At 40.2% G+C, this 22,819-nt stretch overlaps 1 protein-coding gene across 3 annotated transcripts in view; it reads right to left on the reverse strand.

Annotated features, from left to right (window-relative positions):
• Nucleotides 1-22,819, reverse strand: part of LOC138959561 (spermatogenesis-associated serine-rich protein 2-like) — a 46,661-nt gene that overhangs the window by 12,114 nt on the left and 11,728 nt on the right. For 2 of the 3 annotated variants that reach the window (XM_070331094.1, XM_070331093.1), the window contains exons 2-11: nucleotides 18,189-18,271; nucleotides 17,725-17,833; nucleotides 5,451-5,497; nucleotides 4,454-4,649; nucleotides 3,857-4,015; nucleotides 3,111-3,227; nucleotides 2,652-2,781; nucleotides 2,358-2,416; nucleotides 989-1,098; nucleotides 428-508 (exon numbers count right to left, since the gene is read on the reverse strand). In XM_070331094.1, the coding sequence (XP_070187195.1) occupies nucleotides 428-508; nucleotides 989-1,098; nucleotides 2,358-2,416; nucleotides 2,652-2,781; nucleotides 3,111-3,227; nucleotides 3,857-4,015; nucleotides 4,454-4,649; nucleotides 5,451-5,497; nucleotides 17,725-17,833; nucleotides 18,189-18,227 (1,047 nt within the window). In that variant the 5' untranslated portion in view covers nucleotides 18,228-18,271. Of the gene's footprint in view, nucleotides 1-427; nucleotides 509-988; nucleotides 1,099-2,357; nucleotides 2,417-2,651; nucleotides 2,782-3,110; nucleotides 3,228-3,856; nucleotides 4,016-4,453; nucleotides 4,650-5,450; nucleotides 5,498-6,314; nucleotides 6,555-17,724; nucleotides 17,834-18,188; nucleotides 18,272-22,819 lie in introns of those variants that run through there. The other variant, XM_070331095.1, reaches the window with a different exon arrangement.

A 22,819-nucleotide genomic window follows, 5' to 3' on the forward strand; every position in this document is an offset into this window, starting at 1 on the left:
AAGTTTGTACAGCTTTTTAACATTTCTGTACGTATTTTTTCGACCCCTCCTAATAGGAGATTTTACTGTCCCAAGGCTTTTGGCAATTTTGGGGACCGAGTTATCTTTTCTTGTCTTGGTCCACTACCGGAAAGGATGATGCATATATATATATTTGTGTGTGTATGTGTGTGTTGTTTATTTCCTTTTTTTCTGTCTGTCTGAAGACAGGTAATTCAAGGGGAGGGTTATTCTATGCAAGGGAGGTAACTCAATATTAATGCTGTCGTTAATGACAAAATGCTAATACGAGGCAAAACTTACTACTCTAATCTTGATTACATCAGCTAGTCTCTGTAAAATCTATGGAGGCAGCTTGTCTGAGAGAAAAAAAGTTAAAGCAAGTAGATAATAAAATAAATCAGACTGGACGCAGATGGAAACTCACATCCCTTAGGTGATCGGAATCGTACTGAAAGCGTGTGGTTTTCCCCAGCTCCTCATCAATTTTGCGATCAGCCACAAAATGCTGAAACAAATTTCATATCAATGAAGTGCAGTGTACACATACATTCCTTGTTAAGGAAAGACTTGTCACAGAAACAACTAGGATGTGGGTAGAATTCCCATCTTCTTGAATGTATCTGACTGGGTGTTGAATTTTAACCCTTAGGCTGGTTGTCGCGACATATGTCGCGCTACTTTACGTATACTGTCACCTGGTTGTCACGACATATGTCGCGCTACTGGCTCAGTCCGTTTGGTCAGTTCCGATTACCTCCCATGGATGCGAAAACCTATATGACCGTTTTTCTTTATTTTTCTCTCTGTTAATTCACCAGTGGCTATGTAACATGTGTTACAAAATTGCACCAGTGTAAGGGTTAAGCAACTTTTGTGCAATGTAATCAATGACATTAGAGCAAATTTTGCACTGAGAGCATGAGGGCAATAGAAAAGTAGTGAACATCCCACCTGTCCAAAGCATAATGGAAATGTCAACACTCACCTTGACATCTGCCCTGAGATCAGAAAGCTCTGCCTCAGACAATTTTTCCGCGCGTTCAATGTGGACTTTCAGCATGGCAGCCTTCTCTTGTCGCATTTTGAACACGTCATCTGCACGGAAAAAAATACAACTAGCATTAATTTGATGTTTTTCTTCTGGAACATTAAATAATGAGGAACATGCATTTTGTCTCATATCATCAACAATGAACAACTAATCCTTACGAAAATCCGTAAAATTACAGAAATGCTCCAACCACCACCTGTACAAGATGACATCCTGCCCCAAGATGGCCACTCTAAAGTTTTCTAACTTGTAACGCTATATTATTGACCGGAAAAAGTTGACCAACCCTCCTGCTTTACATTCAGAAATCAAGTTTCAGTTTTAATTGGTAGTTCCAGCTGTCCAGTGACCCTCCCACATCCCTTAAATCCTCCAACCGCCCTCAACCCCTCCTCCAACCCCTCGAGTCATCAAGATGGGTTCCACTGTATCCACACACCCCACCCCACCCCCAAAAAACAACAACAACACAAGAAGGGCAAAGCCCATACGACTCACATGCTTGACCTCGACCTTTAGGGTAACTAAACCTAGCAATGACATCATACACTAAGAACTGCTTTACACATTTTTCCTACCAAAATACATGTGACCTTGACCCAAGGTCAAGGTCATCCAAGGTCATGCAACACAAAGCTGTTAATTCAAGACATAGGAAGTACAATGGTGCTTATTGGCTCTTTCTACCATGAGATATGGTCACTTTTAGTGGTTCACTACCTTATTTTGGTCACATTTCATAAGGGTCAAAGTGACCTTGACCTTGATCATATGTGACCAAATGTGTCTCATGATGAAAGCATAACATGTGCCCCACATAATTTTTAAGTTTGAAACAGTTATCTTCCATAGTTCAGGGTCAAGGTCACTTCAAAATATGTATACAATCCAACTTTGAAGAGCTCCTGTGACCTTGACCTTGAAGCAAGGTAAACCAAACTGGTATCAAAAGATGGGGCTTACTTTGCCCTATATATCATATGTAGGTGAGGTATTCAATCTCAAAAACTTCAGAGAAAATGGGAAAAATGTGAAAAATAGCTGTTTTTTAGGCAACATTTATGGCCCCTGCGACCTTGACCTTGAAGCAAGGTCAAGATGCAATGTATGTTTTTTGGGGCCTTGTCATCATACACCATCTTGCCAAATTTGGTACTGATAGACTGAATAGTGTCCAAGAAATATCCAACGTTAAAGTTTTCCGGACGGACGGACGGACGGACGGACGACTCGGGTGAGTACATAGACTCACTTTTGCTTCGCATGTGAGTCAAAAAAGCTTTTTCAGAATATCATTACTTACATGCTTGTTCTTTGACTAAGTCCATCTGTGTCAACATCTCTTTCTCTCTGGTGTTCAAGCTGAAAAAGAAAATGTGAAAATCAGTGAAAATGTGAAAATCAGTGAAAATCAGTGAAAATCAGTGAAAATGTGTAAAGATGAAAGGAAGTGGGAGGGATGAAGACAAATCATAAAACTCATGATTGCTAGGTATTATGTGAAAATCGACCTTCATTTTTTCCACAGAAACACACGCTTTCTTAGGCTCACGCAAACACCATTGCACATGTGCAAACAAAAATGATATAATCTTACTGCGTCCTCATTTCGTCAAAGACGGTCTTGACACTCTTGTGGCTGCGGTCCATCTCATGGTCCAGTACCAGACGGAGCCTCTCCAGTGACGTAGTCTGACGCTGAAGGTCTTTGATGGATTTCTCCAGGCCTGAAAACAAAGACAAGCACAAAAGAAATCTTTCAGCTTCTAATCAAAACTAATCGTCCTTATCGCCCACACACACACACACACACACACACACACACACACACACACACACAAACACTTTGGCCTGCATCAAAAACTAGTTCTTTAGAATTTAAGTCCAAGACAGTTCAAGCTTCATGAAACAAAAGCTGCCACAAATTTGATATGGCTCACTCCAGAGATGAAGTTAAAGCAAACAGGAGATGGGGGTTACAATAGGTTGGAAGAGCGTATTAACAACAGAGAACACGCTGTAAGGTGACAGATGATGACTGCACAGTACAACGTACCATGAAACGGGCGTCTCAAATGATTGTCTCCCCCTGCTCCAACGCTGGAAGCTGTGCTGCATTCACTAGCTGTGCGAGCGCGTTGAGCGTGACCATGATGACCGTGACCGTGAGACCCTGACACAATAACATCAGTTAATGAATATCAGTCAGTTTTAACAATTGTGTAAATTGTTTAAGTTTACCTCAATGAGTATTACTGTTCGATTTGGCCTTGCGTACTGCATTATTTATTTGTGTATGTTATGTGAGGCGCTTAGAACTATTTTAGGATTTGCGCCAGATAAGTTTCCTCATTATTATTATTACACTGGTGAATTACACTGGCCTCCTCCTGCTTTAGCTTGACATTCATGATACAGTCTTACTATTGAGATTACACAGACATAGACACATCCACTCTCTAACATTAAGACATACAGTACAGGACAGAAACTGTCATAGATACAAAAATAACCAGAGAGATCATGCACACTTCATAATTCCATAACTACTGTTGATACTATAAATTTTATCATTGTTAAAATCAGCATGTCAGTCATAATCATGCAGCCAGGACTTGTCAATCTATCAAACTTGCACTGAAATTTATAACATCAAGCAAAGAAAACTCAAAAAAATGTGAGGTAAGGACAAGGGGAGGACTAAATTCATCCATATAAATATGCCAGTAAGAGTCTGCAGCATTGTGCTCAAGTATAACATAACAAGTATGGCTACACAGCCAGTTGTGACTGCAGACATACCGGCGTGTCCGCGATGGTTCAGATGTTTGCTGTGTGCGACATGCGCCGAGGAGAGGTGGGTGCTGGTGGAGGTGGAGGCGGAGGGGGAGGGGGTGGGGGAGGGTCCGGCAGCAGCTGCCCCCTCCAGTGTACTGGAGTTGCTGACCCCTTTCACACTGCCTGCAACATATGATACGAGGGTCATCGTCCTTTCATTTGACATAAACAGATAAACACAGACATACATGCACACACACACACATCCTTCATAAACTTTAAAGTAGCAGAAATGTACACTGCATTATGTGCACTGGTATGTGGCAACTTTGGACATAAAAAAGCTTGGGCCTCCGAATGATACACACGCTAAAACAAATGATACACACACTATACCGAATGATGCAAACAATTCAACGAATGATACACACTCTACAATCTTGTGAAGAATGACTCAAACTGATGAGGCATTCTCTTCCTTCTCTTTCAAGGTATGATTTTCTCAAATTTGTTTAATAAAAGGGGGGTTCCACCCTTAATACTTTGACTTATTTTGTTTTCTTTTGGTTTGATCCTTGCATCATTCTGCTATGCTTTCCATTGTTTTCGAGCGCTTCTTACCAGTGTAGAGGTCACCGTTGGGCAGGGAGGATTTAGAGTTGCTGCTACTACTGATTCCGTTGCTGGTGGACGGCCCCTGCAGGGCGGAGGGCTGGCTGGAGGAAGACGCTGCTGACACAGCAGCTGCAGCTACCCCGCTGGATGTGGCTGTCGCCCCATTGTCAGCCTTCTTTTTGTTCTTCTTCTTCTTGTTTGGCTGAAGACAGAAAAGGGGTCCTTGGTTTTGGCACTGTCATCAACTTGAAATTATAACAAAATGTAAAGAAACAAAAAAAACGCACACGCACACACACACACAAACAGGTGCTGTTATAGATTGTTGTTGATAGCGTTAATCAAAGTTCGTCAAGAAAAAAACCTGTCCACTTTCTATCTATAAATACATATATATACAAACCCTTGCAAAGTTTGACACCAAAGCAGCAGTCCCTAATTTGTCTGACTTACCCAATTCAGATGTGAACATGCCAGGATTTTAGCTCATATGTGAAAAAGCACTGAACATATTCACACATATTCAAACCAAAAAGATTGTGCAAATCTATCCTCAAACGCAAACACTGAAAGCCTGCATCAAGCACATTCAAAAACAAGCACAAACCCTTCCCTCCTGCTCTACAATGTTTAACACACACCCACACACACACACACACACATACATACATATGTACCCTATCTTTCACACACACACACACACACACACACACACACACACACACACACACACACACACACACACACACACACACTTTCTCTCACAGTGTTGCTGCACAAATTCAAATCAATAAAGTGCAGATGGCCAATATGTCAGCCTGAACTCCAGTCTGTGTGCTCCCAACACTCTCTCACAGCCTGCAAGCTTCCAACATAAATTACTTGAGGCTGTTTGCAAGCCATTAAGGCCTTATCTCAAATGCTGAGCTGCATATATATAAACATCTTTTTTTTTCTAGCAAGGTCTGTTTGGAATATCAAAACAATGCAGTGAGAAGCTCACCTTCGTGGCTGGGACATGCCACTCCCCCAGTGCTTCCTTGGCACCATCTGCACATCATCAAGATATGACATGCAGTCAGCAAGACAATACTCTTCCATGCAATGTATTCAATATCAGCAATGGCTGTTTTATACATAACATTTTGTAAGACTAAGAGAGAGAGAGAGAGAGAGAGAGAGAGAGAGAGAGAGAGAGAGAGAGAGAGAGAGAGAGAGAGAGAGAGAGAGAGAGGGACACAGAGAGCTTCACACAGTCGCACTTGTATGCACACACACACACACACACACACACACACACACACACACACACACACACACACACACACACACACACACACACTTACATTCTTTTTGTGCTGGCTTGCCTTCAAGTACACAATTCATAAGCTTCAAATTTACACCAGAGAAAATAAGTAAATACCATGACCAAGGCTCAAAGACAGATCATTAGTTTTGAAGTATTTCACACTGACAGTATGACCTATACAGTACACCATCATCCGAACATCTGAGTAGGAAAATATATGGTCACTATCTCTGCAGTATAGTACTTCTGACAATGAAAAAGTTTATACCGAGTTCAGCACTACTGTTTTCCTGTACCCGTTGCCACAGTAGCCAGAGCAATTTCCAAACAAACGGGTCTACCAATTACATGCCCATATTTTCTTTTTCTGTCCTATTTTAAGTTCAACCTAATCCTGTGAAAAGGGGCGTTAATATTTCATTGGGTTATTTCCCCTAAAACAATGTCAGCAGAGAACTGCAATTTTAGTGCATTCCAGGTGCATGGTCTTATACATAATTCAACCATGATGAATGGGAAACACATACTCATGAAAAGAATGTTAAATTGTCATCAAACCTTCTTCAATGGATGAACTCATAATACAGTACATGTAAATCCTGTTTTCCTCTTACAAGCTGTGGCAAACTTAAACTTAGCACACTTCCTTCTGATAAAAAGTGATCCAACAACAACCATGTGATTTATCACACGGAAATAGCAATGAATATGCACACAATTCCCTTCTGCAGGAGAAATAAAGCTAGAAACTTGTTCCATTAAACAACATCCTGGTAAGAAGGTTAAAAAGAAACAGCAAGCACTGCTGTAGATGCAGATCTCTTCTGCTTAAAAGAAAACATACAGATACTAAGAATTAAAGCACAAAAGTGTACTTTTGGTTTGCTACTCTTTCAGAGAAATTGTTGATTCAGCTAAACCAAAAACAAAAGTACCCCTACTTATACATGTTCACATTCCGACCCCCATTGGGAGAATTGTGTGCATATAGGTGTGTGTGTGTGTGCATATAGGTGTATGTGTGTGTGTGTGTGTAAGTGCGTTTGTGCTTCAGTGTGCGTGGCAAAGCAAGGAAGGCAATATTTTATTTGTTGAATTTGAGGGAAAAAAATTACAATTAAAAACAACAAACAAGAAGGGCAAAGCCCATACGACTCACATGCTTGACCTCGACCTTTAGGGTAACTAAACCTAGCAATGACATCATACACTAAGAACTGCTTTACACATTTTTCCTACCAAAATACATGTGACCTTGACCCAAGGTCAAGGTCATCCAAGGTCATGCAACACAAAGCTGTTAATTCAAGACATAGGAAGTACAATGGTGCTTATTGGCTCTTTCTAGCATGAGATATGGTCACTTTTAGTTTGTTTGTTTGTTTATTTGTTGCTTAACGTCCAGCCGACTACGCAGAGCCATATCAGGACGAGGAAGGGGGGGATGAAGGGGGCCACTTGTCAAGCGATTCCTGTTTACAAATGCACTAACCCATTACTTGTGTCCCAGCAGGCTTTAGTAAAACTAAATTAATACCTACTGGAAGATTACCAGTTTCCAGTATGTTAAAATAGGCTTAACCTATCTACTGCTGGACTTACATCAGAACACTAACAGATTAAACTATACATGAATCGCGAGACAAGCGGCAAGAGAAGAGATTTTTGGAAAAAATACAGGTGAATGAGCAAGAAGGCAGAAAAAAGAAAAGAATTCATGAAGAAAAAGAGAGCATGACAGGAAAGAGGAACCAAAAATCTACCTAACAGCAAACTAGAAAGCTCCTGCGGTTCCAAAAACAGGAGGGGCTTTTAATTTCATAACCGCAGTGCCCCACTGCGGGACTTTTAGTGGTTCACTACCTTATTTTGGTCACATTTCATAAGGGTCAAAGTGACCTTGACCTTGATCATATGTGACCAAATGTGTCTCATGATGAAAGCATAACATGTGCCCCACATAATTTTTAAGTTTGAAACAGTTATCTTCCATAGTTCAGGGTCAAGGTCACTTCAAAATATGTATACAATCCAACTTTGAAGAGCTCCTGTGACCTTGACCTTGAAGCAAGGTAAACCAAACTGGTATCAAAAGATGGGGCTTACTTTGCCCTATATATCATATGTAGGTGAGGTATTCAATCTCAAAAACTTCAGAGAAAATGGGAAAAATGTGAAAAATAGCTGTTTTTTAGACAACATTTATGGCCCCTGCGACCTTGACCTTGAAGCAAGGTCAAGATGCTATGTATGTTTTTTGGGGCCTTGTCATCATACACCATCTTGCCAAATTTGGTACTGATAGACTGAATAGTGTCCAAGAAATATCCAACGTTAAAGTTTTCCGGACGGACGTCCGGACGTCCGGACGGACGGACGGACGGACGACTCGGGTGAGTACATAGACTCACTTTTGCTTCGCATGTGAGTCAAAAAGATATGTAATAATGGGACACAACACTTGTAATTAATAACCATTAACAAATCAAACTGGATTAATAACTTAATAATTATGATCACAATTGTGTTAATAAGTCTGAATTTCAGAGAGGAAGAGAGAGAGAGAGAGAGAGAGAGACATACAGACAGAGACAGACAGACAGAGAGACAGACAGGACAGACAGAGGAATGAAGGAGAGGGGTGGGGTAGGGAGGGAGAGAGAGAGAGAGAGACAGAGAGACAGACAGACAGACAGACAGAGACAGACGAATGAGGGAGAGGGGTGGGGTAGGGAGAGAGAGAGAGAGAGAGAGAGAGAGAGAGAGAGAGAGAGAGAGAGAGAGAAAGAGAGAGAGACAGATAGACATACAGACAGAGACAGACAGAGAGACAGACAGGACAGACAGAGGAATGAAGGAGAGGGGTGGGGTAGGGAGGGAGAGAGAAAGAGAGAGACAGACAGACAGACAGACAGAGGAATGAAGGAGAGGGGTGGGGTAGGGAGGGAGAGAGAAAGAGAGAGAGAGAGACAGACAGACAGACAGGACAGACAGGAATGAAGGAGAGGGGTGGGGTAGGGAGGGAGAGAGAAAGAAAGAGAGAGAGAGAGAGAGAGAGAGAGAGAGAGAGAGAGAGAGAGATCGAGAGACAGACAGACAGACACAGATGAATGAGGGAGATGGGTGGGGTAGAGAGAGAGAGAGAGAGAGAGAGACAGACAGACAGACAGACAGACAGAGAGAAACAGACAGAGAGACAGACAGAGGAATGAAGGAGAGGGGTGGGGAAGGGTTTCTTCCAATGGTGTAATGTGAGGTTAAACTGCATGTACTTTTATTCTCCCGATCCCATCCAGCTCCTAGTCCTATGATTACAAATACAATGCCTTCTTGAGTTATGCTACTCGTACCAGGTTACTATGCACTTCACTTCTGCTATCTCAGTCACATTAAATGAAGATGCTTAACCTGTCAGTCTGAGATTGGTTGATATGATCTGAGCCTGACAAGTCATAAGGAAGAATTACATGTAACTCCTTGAAAACCAAGTATTACAGCGCATAGTAAAGCCACTTACTGTAATAGTGTAAAAGGGCACCGTAAAATTTACCGGCCAATGATAGAATAGTTCACTCAAATACATGAATGGACTTTCTTACTTTGTACATGTATGCATCCAGACCTTCATATTTTATGGGTTATGATCATCACCTCTTCTAGACTAGAGAGAAGAGGTGATGATCATAACCCCTGCCTCTCCTTCAAGAACCTTCATTTTGAACAAGGGGTTGGAGTAGAATGGAAAGAGGAACAGGAGGGGATCATGTGTCTGGTGGTCTTGTGTGTTATTGCGATTCAAGTTAGTTTTTATTCCTATCCCTACTTCCTCTTTCTTCCTATGTTCTTAGTGACATTTGCAGAGAGCAGAAATTGTTCTCCTTCTTCTCTGTTTATGGGCTGAAACTCCCAAGTACGCTTGTGCTTTTTTAGGAGAAGGTTTCTATGTGCACTGTATCAGTGTATGACTGGTTTTTTGCCCGCCATTTAGACAGCCATACTCCATTTTTGGGAGATGCATGCTTGGTATTTTCATGTTTCTATAAACCACCAACCTCTGACATGGATTGCAGGAACCTTTCCGAGCTTACTTGGTTTTGTGCTTGTGTTTACACATGATGGGGATAAGGCACTAGCAGGTGCACATAAGTTAAATCAGGAGATCGGAAAAATCACAACCATTAACCCATCAGGCACGGACGTGATTCAATCACTCAACCTTCCACATGAGAGGCCGACGTCTTTCCACTAGGCTATTGCGCCCGCCAAGAGCAGAAATGACTTACATCAAGAGTTGTGACTTACAACCCCAAATCCTGTTTTAGACTACACAGACAAAATGTTTGTCATGTGCAACCCTTTCTTCCCTGCTTCTTCATGAGGTGGACAACATACAAAATATGAGACCCTGATCCTCTTCAACTTGCACCATCCAAATAGGAATGATCTTTTCGTGCCTCTGGAGAGTAATGTCCCACATATGATCCACACCTTCTGACTTAAGGATACTCCTGACTAAGGATAAACATTATAAATATGGATCGTGTTGCCACCCACAGCCTCCACCTTGTTTATTAATTTACCAAATAACCCTTTGAAATACCCTCTGCAGAAATAACTCCTGGTGTTTAAGCTTACATGTACTGGCCCATGGTTGGACAAGATTTGTGTGGCTTTCAGAAGCTGAGGGTCAAGGCTAAACCAGGATAAATCATAACAAGTCGCGTAAGGCGAAATTACTACATTTAGTCAAGCTGTGGAACTCACAGAATGAAACTGAACGCACTGCATTTGTTCACAATGACCGTAGTCCGCCGCTTGTGCAAAACGGAGTGAAACTGATGAGCCTGTTCAGCGCGGTAGTGGTTTCGCTGTGCTGCATAGCACGCTTTTCTGTACCTCTCTTCGTTTAACTTTCTGAGCGTGTTTTTAATCCAAACATATCATATCTATATGTTTTTGGAATCAGGAACCGACAAGGAATAAGATGAAATTGTTTTTAAATCGATTTCGGAAATTTAATTTTGATCATAATTTTTATATTTTTAATTTTCAGAGCTTGTTTTTAATCCAAATATAACATATTTATATGTTTTTGGAATCAGAAAATGATGAAGAATAAGATGAACGTAAATTTGGATCGTTTTATAAAAAATACATTTTAATTACAATTTTCAGATTTGACTAAAGTCATTAATTAATTTTTAAGACACCAAGCTGAAATGCAATACCGAAGTCCGGCCTTCGTCGAAGATTGCTTTACAAAAATTTCAATCAGTTTGATTGAAAAATGAGGGTGTGGCAGTGCCGCCTCAACTTTTACAAAAAGCCGGATATGACGTCATCAAAAGTATTTATCGAAAAAATGAAAAAAAACGTCCGGGGATATCATACCCAGGAACTCTCATGTAAAATGTCATAAAGATCGGTCTAGTAGTTTGGTCTGAATCGCTCTACACACACACACACACGCACAGACACACACGCACACACATACACCATGACCCTCATCTCGATTCCCCCTCTATGTTAAAACATTTAGTCAAAACTTGACTAAATGTAATCAAAAAAACAGGAAAGGTAAGTTGTTGGAACGTTTGTTATCGACAAAACAATACGTTACAATCACAAATATATCTCCCCAACGGTCTTAGTGCAGACAAACAATTACATTGCACTGACAAGAACTTAGCTTGATGGAATTTTCGGCCGCTTGCTGGTATTCATTTGCTTGTGGTTTACCAGCAAGCGGCCGAAAATTCCATCAAGCTAAGTTCTTGTTACTATGTATTTGTTTGTCTGTGCACTTAAAAGACCGTTGGGTCGATATATTTGTGATTGTAACGTATTGTTTTGTCAATAACAAACGTTCCAACAACTTACCTTTCTTGTTTATTGATTCTGAATTTTGGAATGTTGGCAGTCTCTTTGTTTTTTGATTTAGGATAAATCATATTTCAGAACAAATTTTCCAAAGGTAGAGCTACACATAGATATTAGCAAAGCAGATCTGACCTACATGTTTTCCCCACAAGTTATCAGAAAGAGAACATATGAACTAATGTCACAGTGTGTGGACTTTTCAGGTCATGTCAGACACAGTTTAGCCCTTTACCCCTGTGGTTGTACGGTTTGCCTTGAAACAAACTGCAATCTGAATTCTGATGCCTATCTCTGTGTCCATGTTGATATAGGCCAGCAAGCCACAGATAGCCTGAGTAGTGCGAGTGTCCCACACACAAATTGTCCCACACACAAATCGTCTTCAAATCACACAGACTTTAGCTATCTTCAAATACAATTAAAATGTCTTTATTGAAGGATGGGTATCCTTGTAGTGCCTGTCCTTCCTAGTTGATAACTCAGCAAACTAGAACCCAAGGGTATATTAGCCTTCTCTGCGGCACTCAATCTGACATAAATAAATTGTCTTCCTGGAGAAACTAATATCAGAGCAGATTGTGAAGTCACCATAATGCCTATATATGGCCTAATGCTTGCTAAAGCCTTAAAAAGCTGCACCCTTCTGTTTCAAAAGGTTTACACAACTATCTTCACAGATGACTACACATACTTTGAGTGTTGCCAGCGAAACGAAACTTTGTGCGGTTTGTCAGTTCGCATCTCCCGCCAAAATGTACATTTCCCATGATCATGTTCTGGGGCTAAAGACTGACCAAAATGGACCCAAATACCATGTTTTACAATTTTCTTACGAAATCAAACACAATGATTGTCTTGACAGTGACTAGAGTAAAGTACCCAAGCTCAAACAAATTCTCCCTCTCCTTCTGTGCACCTTGAAGTTTCAAGCACAGTAACTTAAAGTTATGCCACTACAAAAGTAATTCATGTCATCAAAATGTTACAGCAATTTACAGCTTCCCTGGAACCTTAATACAATGAAACTTAAGACCCTCCATTTTAAGATCCCCTCTTGTTTAAGACCTTTTTTCACAGTTTCTCTTCATAAGGTCTGTAAAATTACCTCTGTTTTAAGACTCCCTCCATTTTAAGACCTAATTTTCGCAGATTTGTGAAGGTTTTAATACAGAGGTTTCACTGTACAGTGATCTTGTCACAAATCAGTCCAACAGAGTAACTGGAAAATCTATGCATTTTCAACAACACAAGTTCTCCAAGACCAAAGAGGCTTTTTTCTATTCATCATAGTGACTTCATTCCTAAAACGTTGATAATGTTAATTGTAATTCAATCAAGTTTGCGTTTTAATGAAACAGATCCTGTGATTGGTCAGAATGCCCCAACTCATTAAAAATTACCGGTGACTAATTGTCGATAGCCACTCGCTAAAAAATCCATTAACAACCTGCTGGCGAGGCGCATTGATGCAGTCTCGGTTAGCTTTGAGGGTCATTTTACAAGTAGGAAATATGAAGGCCAACGAAATACCGAGACCATAAGGTATGCGAAGTGATGACGTCGAATACGTGACGTAAGTTGATGCATGAATTCTTCCGGACTACGTCAGTCAATTCCAAAGATCGCTTTTGTGATGAAAGAATTTGTTTTAGAGTTTGCTGTCCAGAAACCCGTCAAAAAAGAAGGAAAAATGTGTGTGAAAGAAAACAAAACAGGAGCAGAGTGATACGATAGGAATACAGAGACATATTTCTTGGGACTTGACCCTTGCAGGTAGGTGGACTGAAAGTAGTGTGTGAACAGAACAGAACCAATTCTGTCTGTTTACAACCGCATGAAAGCAGGAAAGAGATCGTCGTCAGATTGAATTACAATAACATTAACATGCTTCCATTTGAAACTTCTCGGTCTTCATCGTGGATTGACGCCCTCCCAAAGTCTAATTGAAGCCCTCCGTCGCTTCGCTCCGTCGGACTTCAATTAGCTTTTGTCGGGCGTCAATCCCCGATGAAGACCTCGAAGTTTCAAATGGAAGCATGTTAATGTTAATTGTTATTATTTATCAGCCTAAATCTGGGTTGGAAACATTGTTATTCTCTATACCTAAAAACACTCATGGTATCTTTTTCACAATCTTTGACCACATATGTACACTACTTTCCATCAGACACAATATTTTGTGAAGTTTAATACCCTGTGAGAATGTGTTTCTATCTAAACGTGTGCATGTTTGCTTTTTTTACCCTTAACATTAGTGCACATTCCAGGAAAACAATGGAAAATAAACTAGTGTATTCTGCATTCTGTAGGGGAGGCCTTCAAAGGCAAGTGCTTGCCAGCATAGCAAGAACTGCTCAATAAATAATTGCACTGAACAGAACCCGGTTGACCTTTGAATACAGATAACTACTGCTTCGCATTCAGATCAATGCTATGTACTGCTTGCAGGCTGCTACAGAGAAACCTTAAAACTGTTAGTGTTACACCATCCCTGCTTACTGAGGCTTACTGCTGGCAGAGCTGTAACACGCCTTAATTCCATCATTCTGTCAACCCGATTCATTCTTTCTTTATTTGGTGTTTAACGTCGTTTTCAACCACGAAGGTTATATCGCGACGGGGAAAGGGGGGAGATGGGATAGAGCCACTTGTCAATTGTTTCTTGTTCACAAAAGCACTTAATCAAAAATTTGCTCCAGGGGCTTGCAACGTAGTACAATATATTACCTTACTGGGAGAATGCAAGTTTCCAGTACAAAGGACTTAACATTTCTTACATACTGCTTGACTAAAATCTTTACAAAAATTGACTATATTCTATACAAGAAACACTTAACAAGGGTAAAAGGAGAAACAGAATCCGTTAGTCGCCTCGTACGACATGCTGGGGAGCATCGGGTAAATTCTTCCCCCTAACCCGCGGGGGGAGCCCCGATTCATCATTTTGGCCATTAAAAAACAAAAAGTACAGTGAGTATCTTTTCCCTAATTAGGGAGAGGACAAGTATTCCACCTGATAAAATTTGCTGAATCAGCAGACAATTTGACAGTATGACATACATGCTGGGCTTAATAACTGCAACTCTACCATGTAAAATTTGTATTATGCACATGCAATATACAGAAGTCAAGTATTAGTTTTGTGACTGCAACTGACTCTTGCGCATTGAAATCCATGGGTTGTAGTTCTATGAAATGCAAACATTGCATCTAGGTAACACAGCGGAGTGCAATCAATACAATTCAAGTCAATACAAAAGCTAGAAGCTGATTGTTGTTGCAGTCTGTCATTCCAAGCATTGTAAGCTTGACGGAGCCCTGACATTAACTGAAATGCCTAGCAATTCCAAGTCCACATATCCATGTTGTGGCTCGGTTGTCATAAGCTGGAATTATTTCTTGTAATTCCACGTCAACAGATCTATGTTACGGTTCGCCGGCATATCTCTTACAACTTCTCTAAAACATTATTTCTAAATAACGCAGCTTAACACTGAAGCTGAAATTCATTCCCCATAATTCCCAGATTGGACAGTCATTAATTACACATTAACATGCTTCCATTTGAAACTTCGAGGTCTTCATCGGGGATTGACGCCCGACAAAAGCTAATTGAAGCCCGACGGAGCGAAGCGACGGAGGGCTTCAATTAGACTTTGGGAGGGCGTCAATCCACGATGAAGACCGAGAAGTTTCAAATGGAAGCATGTTAATGTTATTGTAATTCAATCTGACGACGATCTCTTTCCTGCTTTCATGCGGTTGTAAACAGACAGAATCGGTTCTGTTCTGTTCACACACTACTTTCAGTCCACCTACCTGCAAGGGTCAAGTCCCAAGAAATATGTCTCTGTATTCCTATCGTATCACTCTGCTCCTGTTTTGTTTTCTTTCACACACATTTTCCCTTCTTTTTTGACGGGTTTCTGGACAGCAAACTCTAAAACAAATTCTTTTCATCACAGAAGCGATCTTTGGAATTGACTGACGTAGTCCGGAAGAATTCATGCATCAACTTACGTCACGTATTCGACGTCATCACTTCGCATACCTTATGGTCTCGGTATTTCGTTGGCCTTCATATTTCCTACTTGTAAAATGACCCTCAAAGCTAACCGAGACTAGTTGAGGCTGTATCAATGCGCCTCGCCAGCAGGTTGTTAATGGATTTTTTAGCGAGTGGCTATCGACAATTAGTCACCGGTAATTTTTAATGAGTTGGGGCATTCTGACCAATCACAGGATCTGTTTCATTAAAACGCAAACTTGATTGAATTACAATTTACATTGAAAAATGTTTCAACAAAAGAATATTAAAATTCATTTCTGCAGGAGCTCGCCAAACATTATAGCGCAAACCAAGTAGAAGACACAAGGCACTAGCTTTTCAGACTTACCTATAGTTCCTAGTAGCCACTGGTTATTTAAGTCAACAATTTCTAACCTTAATAAACTGGTCATTGATTACTGATATTATAATAATGCTATGCAACTGAGCTCCCAGCAATTTTTAACATTCTTTCATCTCTATAAGGCTTCCTGTCAATAACAAGCTGATTTCTATTCCTGGCCACACTTACTGAGTATCAAGGCTAATTTTCGTCACAATTCATCACTTCTGGCAGTTTTTGAGTCACTGATTCCTAGCATCCTCTAGGTGGCAGCTATTTTGATGAAACATAATCCAGCAACTTTCAAGCGGTTGGAATCCTTTTTCTTTGTGGGGAAAAGTTACATTCTGTTACAGGCCTGCAGACAGATGTCACCATTTTTAGTGACCCCAAATCCATCCTGGTTCTGCTTCGATTATTTTGGAAGCATAGCTGTGACAATCTCCCGCTGTTTCAGAAGCACAACTGTCAAAATATGCGACCGTTTCAGAGGCACAGCTGTCAAAATCAGCCAGTGTTTGGACACCACAAAAAATTACTGCTGTGCAAGTTCCTGCCACTCTTAGCCCCACACTGACCTCTGCAACCATTTGCTGGAGTAGTGGGCGATGCCTGAAATAATCAACTTCAGAGGTATTCGGGAACGCTGCTGTCAGAATAACCTCACTGAAAATTATGACTGAATTCAACGGTCCACAAATTTCACTCCTCAATTTAAAAGAAAAACAGTTAGAAAGGTCAAAATGATGTGTCACCTGTTGTGTGTTCTACTTGATATCACTATCACTGTATCAGCAAGGTATAATGTTTCAGTTATGACCGTACCCTCAGATCTCTTAATCTGAGTTTACAAACACTCATGCTTTCCTGCAAACCCATAGTTTATCATGGCACGCTTAATAGAACTGATAACACAGATACATATGACAGTGCTCTACGAACAAAAGTTACACAGTATGCTAGGACTATCATATATATATATATATAGATATACATTAAAATACAGCTTTTGCACCTAACACTTTACCAAGCCCTCCGAAAAACGATATTTGCTCCAGTAAACAAACATGTGGTATCTCTGCCTGCCGTTTTGACTGTGTCAATGACCAATTCAACATGCTTGTGAAATAAACCTTCACACAGTTCATATTCCTGACCTCCTTTTCTCAGTTGTACTTCCTTATTTACTGGAGCTTTTATAACCCCTCATAAAAGCTAAAAGGTTTTCGCAGTCAATACACACAACAACAAAAAGGCAATGCCTAAATTAAAACCAGGATCCAGAAAGAACACAATACAATGGTGCATTTGAAACAGCCAAAAATATCCCCGTATTGCAGGTGACTTTTCGGTGTATTCGGGTAAACTTAGACCAAGAGACCACAGAAGTTTCCTTGACTGGGACCTCAAACTACAGGTAAAATGTACCACTAAGCAATGGGATTGGAAATTTAAAGTGGGAGATTAAAACACCAGGACAAAGAAGAAAAGAAAAGACTAAAAGTAAGACAACACAATCAAATCCAGAAAAAGTTCACCAGAGTGCAAAGCCAAACTCAACTTTAGCTACAGCTTAAACCTACAGCTGATCTTGCACAGAAATTATTATTATAACCGTTTTTAATTTCCCATACACACATTGTAATACACATACACACATTGTAATACACACCCAATGCTACTTGTAATGTACTCACCCTCCAAGTAGGCTTGGATAGCCTTCTCTACGTTGTAGTCATAATACTGAAGGACCAGGACAATTTCATTGTTGCTCTTCCCTGGAACAACTTCTCTGACTGACTGAACCTGTGACAAGTAATCAAGCAAATAAGAATAACATAAACAATTTAAGCAAAAGCACAGAAATCTACAAAGCAGGTAAAACAAACAGCTAGATTAAAACCATTGAATTCAGGAAGTCAATCCTGTTATCTAGCAAACGCATGAATATTCTGTGCCCTCCCAGGCTAAAACGCATCACATAACATATTAAACACACTATTCATTTGAGAATAATACACGGTCTATAACGACTACCAAAAACAGCATTTAGACTTGAAAAATAGAACGCTCAGACACCAATTACGAATGCTTCACATGAAAGCCATATCGGCTTGCAAAATCACAAACCTTTGCTTTAGACACATGGCAGTTCCCTTACCTTTTCTTTGATGTTGTCATTTGCATCGGGACCTGCCATGACGGCTCTAGTCCTGGTGTCAAAAGAGATGGAGCCTGGGTGCTCTGAAAGTTTAAACAACACCAACTCAACTGTAAGTTTAAAGAAAAACTACAGAAGTGAGCACGACATAGTTTAGTGATGCAGATTGACCAGGCCAAGACTCAAAATAGTCAAATGACAGAAATATATTGTTGCTGTGTGTGGTGTGGGGGGCCTGGGGGGGGGGGGGAGAGAACTAAACAACAATATGCAATACAATCTGCCCAACTGCAGTGTCACTTAATTTACCCTCATCAGCAAAAAATATTTCAAAGGTGGTAAGTTTAAATGATTCAAGTTCAACAAAAACTCATTGATCAAGTTTCCTAACATTATGTCCTGTAAATATATGATCTAGTCTGGTACAGTAGTAATAGACAGACCTGTTTACCCCTAAAACATTGCATGTGTATTTTCTGGGAGCAAAATGAGGCAAATGTGTAGTTTTGTAATTGAATGTGTAGAATTTCTCGTCGACCTATCACAACAATAAGAACAATGATTGCTACTTTTTACCACATGTATTGATTGACTGACGGAAAAATGGGAATTGCAGACAGTGCAATGAGCATGATGTTTTCCTTTCCACGAAGACAAGGCATGGGTAGTCCTGATGATATTTTGGCAGAAAGACTTGGTTCGGCGCATTGCTCGTCTTTTTCTTTTTGGTCGGTGGCCTTTCGGAGTCATTTTCTTCACAGTTCTCATCTTCACTTTCGTGTGCTCTGCGTTCAGCCGTTGTGTCGAAACGCCCGCATGGTTTGGCAGTAACGCTTTCAGTTGTGCCAGGCATTTGCTTGGAGAAGCCTATTCGGCATTAACAAGCTACAACGCAACGCCCGTGGGCGCTTTACGTGCTGCACGCAGCAAACGACTGCTGGCCGAAAACATGGATTGGAAAATGGATCGGTCAAGGGAGATGAAGAAAATGACGGATTGTGATATGCGTAGCCGAAACAATACCGTTTGCGTGCAGGGACGGGGTGGTGTGAGAGCACAACGGGACAAGGAACAGGTGTAAAGACGAAAAAGAAAAAAGAAATTTTTTTTTTTTTTTTTTTTTTAATACCGTTTGCGTAGAAAACGACAGACTTGCGTAGACGCGTAGTATATTATTCAAATTCGTAGTTTACTACGCTCAATGTGTAGTGTAAACAGGTCTGAATAGATGTACCCCCCTTTTTGACATTCCTCATTTTCAGACCTTGCTTTTTACATTTAGTCAAGTTTTGACTAAATGTTTTAACGTAGAGGGGGGAATCGAGACGAGGGTCGTGGTGGTGTATGTGTGTGTGTGTGTGTGTGTGTGTGTGTGTGTAGAGCGATTCAGAGTAAATTACTGGACCGATCTTTATGAAATTTTACATGCGAGTTCCTGGGTATGATATCCCCAGACGTTTTTTTCATTTTTTTGATAAATGTCTTTGATGACGTCATATCCGGCTTTTCGTGAAAGTTGAGGCGGCACTGTCACGCTCTCATTTTTCAACCAAATTGGTTGAAATTTTGGTCAAGTAATCTTCGACGAAGCCCGGACTTTGGTATTGCATTTCAGCTTGGAGGCTTAAAATTTAATTAATGAGTTTGCTCATTAAAGTTGTCATTAAAATCGATTTTTTGCAAACAGATTTAAAATTGATTGCATCGTATTCTTCATCACATTCTGAATCTAAAAATATACATGTCATGTTTACTCTTAAAATGTGATCACAATTAACGAAAATAGAATAATTAGTCTTACGATTAAAATGTAAGAAATCGATCCAAAAATGATGTCATCTTATTCGTGATCATTTCCTGATTCAAAAAACATATAGATATGATAGGTTCTATTCAAAACAAGCTCAGAAAGTTAACAAGAATACAGAAAAGCGCGCTTTCCTGCTTAGCACAATACGCTACCGCGCTAATCTGGCGTGTCAATATCACTACGTTTTGCACGTGGAAGGTGAGCGATTTCCTTCACACGGGGATTGACGAAGCTGTACTGTCTTAGTAAATAAATACAGTGCGTTCAGTTTCATCCCGTGAGTTCGACAGCTTGACTAAATGTAGTAATTTCGCCTTACGCGACTTGTTACATTTTCTGTTAATAACATCTGTACATTTATCTCGACTTCAAGACTTCCTCCTTTGTCCCTCACTTAAGACTTTTTCTCTCTGATTTTGGGGGGTTCTTAAAAGGGGGGGGTCTGTAGCTACCAGTATTTTGAAAGGCACAATCGCACATGCTTTGGGACACAGTAAAGGGTAGGGAAGGGAAGCCAGTAAAACTGTTGTTTACAATTCTCTCTGGCTCTGTGAGTGAAGCACTAATTTCTACATTTCTTTCCAATCATACATATATATTATACACATGTCGTATGCATAAAGAGCTTTCTTTCTTTATTTATTTGGTGTTTAACGTCGTTTTTAACCGTTCAAGGTTATATCGCGACGGGGAAAGGGGGGATCGAGATGGGATAGAGCCACTTGTTAATTGTTTCTTGTTCACAAAAGCGCTAATCACAAAATTGCTCCAGGGGCTTGCAACGTAGTACATGACCTTACTGGGAGAATGCAAGTTTCCAGTACAAAGGACTTAACATTTCTTACATACTGCTTGACTAAAATCTTTACAAACATTGACTATATTCTATACAAGAAACACTTAACAAGGGTAAAAAGAGAAACAGAATCCGTTAGTCGCCTCTTACACATGCTGCATCGGGTAAATTCTTCCCCCTAACCCGCAGGGTGGTTTTTTGTTTTGTTTTGTTTTTTTGTCCCCAAGGCACTGGGTTATATTATTTCCAAACAAGACAACATAAGACAGGTCAAAACAGTCCACATAGGATAACGAAAATAGCAAATATCCAATTAAAACCATCTCAACCATATCACTTACACACACGCATATAAACAGACAATACAAAAAAGATAAAGAGAAAAGAGAGAGAAAGAAAGAAGAGTGACAGAAGAGAATAGGGATCAGGGAAAGAAGAGAAAGAGGATAGCGAGCGGTGACCAGGCTTTACAGTTTACCTACACAAATAATTTTACACACACAAAAACAAAAACAAAACAAAAATCATTCAAACGCATGCCTGTACAGACTCCAGTTTCTGTTGAAAGAAGTTAACTCATTGTTAACCAATGCATTGTGCTTCTCTGCCAAAAATCTTTGTTTTAGAGTTAAAACAAGAACCTGAAAATGGGGGCAGGTCGCACGTATTTTAGATGTATAAATGTGGTATTTTGCGATTAGAAGGAACAAATCAAAGGTTTTGTCCGTCACACAGTTTGTTTGGTAGCCACAGATAATAAGTTGCTTATACAGTCTAACATTAGTACAATGTACAAAATTGTCTCGCATCCACTGAAGGAAATCATTCCAACAAGAAGAGCAAACGCTCGATCGAGTCACTTTCGCAGTTCTGAATATTATATGAGGCATCAGATGGACAGGAAGAAATTGCTATTCACAACACAATGAGTCACGTTCACATAAAATTTGAGCCCGGTCACTTTTATAGTTTCCGAGAAAAGCCCAACGTTAAGTTGTGTGTTGCCGAACAGAAAAGGCTAGTTATCTCCCTTGTTTTTCTGATAACGTTCGTAAAAGGCTACAGATGTAAATACTTTGATGTAAAGAATAATCCTACAAAGTTTCAATCACATCCGATGAACTTTGTCAAAGATATAAAATGTCTAATTTTTCCTTTGACGCTGACCTGTGACCTTGAAAAAGGTCAAAGGTCAACGAAACCATCGTTAAAGTGTAGAGGTCATTGGAGGTCACGACTAAACAAAATATGAGCCCGATCGCTTTGATAGTTTCCGAGAAAAGATATAAAATGTCTAATTTTTCCTTTGACGCTGACCTGTGACCTTGAAAAAGGTCAAAGGTCAACGAAACCATCGTTAAAGTGTAGAGGTCATTGGAGGTCACGACTAAACAAAATATGAGCCCGATCGCTTTGATAGTTTCCGAGAAAAGTCCAACGTTAAGGTGGTGTTTACGGCCGGCCGGCCGGCCGGCCGGCCGGCCGGACAGACTAACACTGACCGATTACACAGTCACTTTTTCTCAAGTGACTCAAAAAGCCTGTGTTTTTGTACAGTCCCAAAAAAGATGTTCTAGCGTTTCCTCCTGCTGTCCGCAGAAAGTACAAATAGGAGATTCAACAATTTTTCTCAGATGCAAAAAACGCTGGGTGGGTATAATTCTATATATCAGTCTATACTGAAACCATCTGAGACGTACGTCCTCAGTTGTTCTTTTAATTTTTAGAAAAACCTTTTTGACATCTACATTACAGTTCAGTGCAGCTGACCACTTTTCAATACATTTCAGAGGATCAGTACTCTTAATCAAATATCCATAGACATGTTTAGAACCACCACTGGCCAAGCACTGCCAAACACATGGGTCACTTACCAAAAAGTTATCACAAAAGTCAATTTCTAGCTTACATTGATACTTCTTAACAGCCCGTACTATTCCTTGGTATAACAAAAAATTAAGTCACATTTGGGTATTTTCTGCTAAATTCATCATAGGTCAAAAATCCATCTTCCTTCAGCAAGTG

Source organism: Littorina saxatilis, linkage group LG2 (genome assembly GCF_037325665.1).
Source record: "Littorina saxatilis isolate snail1 linkage group LG2, US_GU_Lsax_2.0, whole genome shotgun sequence".
NCBI lineage: Eukaryota > Metazoa > Mollusca > Gastropoda > Littorinimorpha > Littorinidae > Littorina > Littorina saxatilis.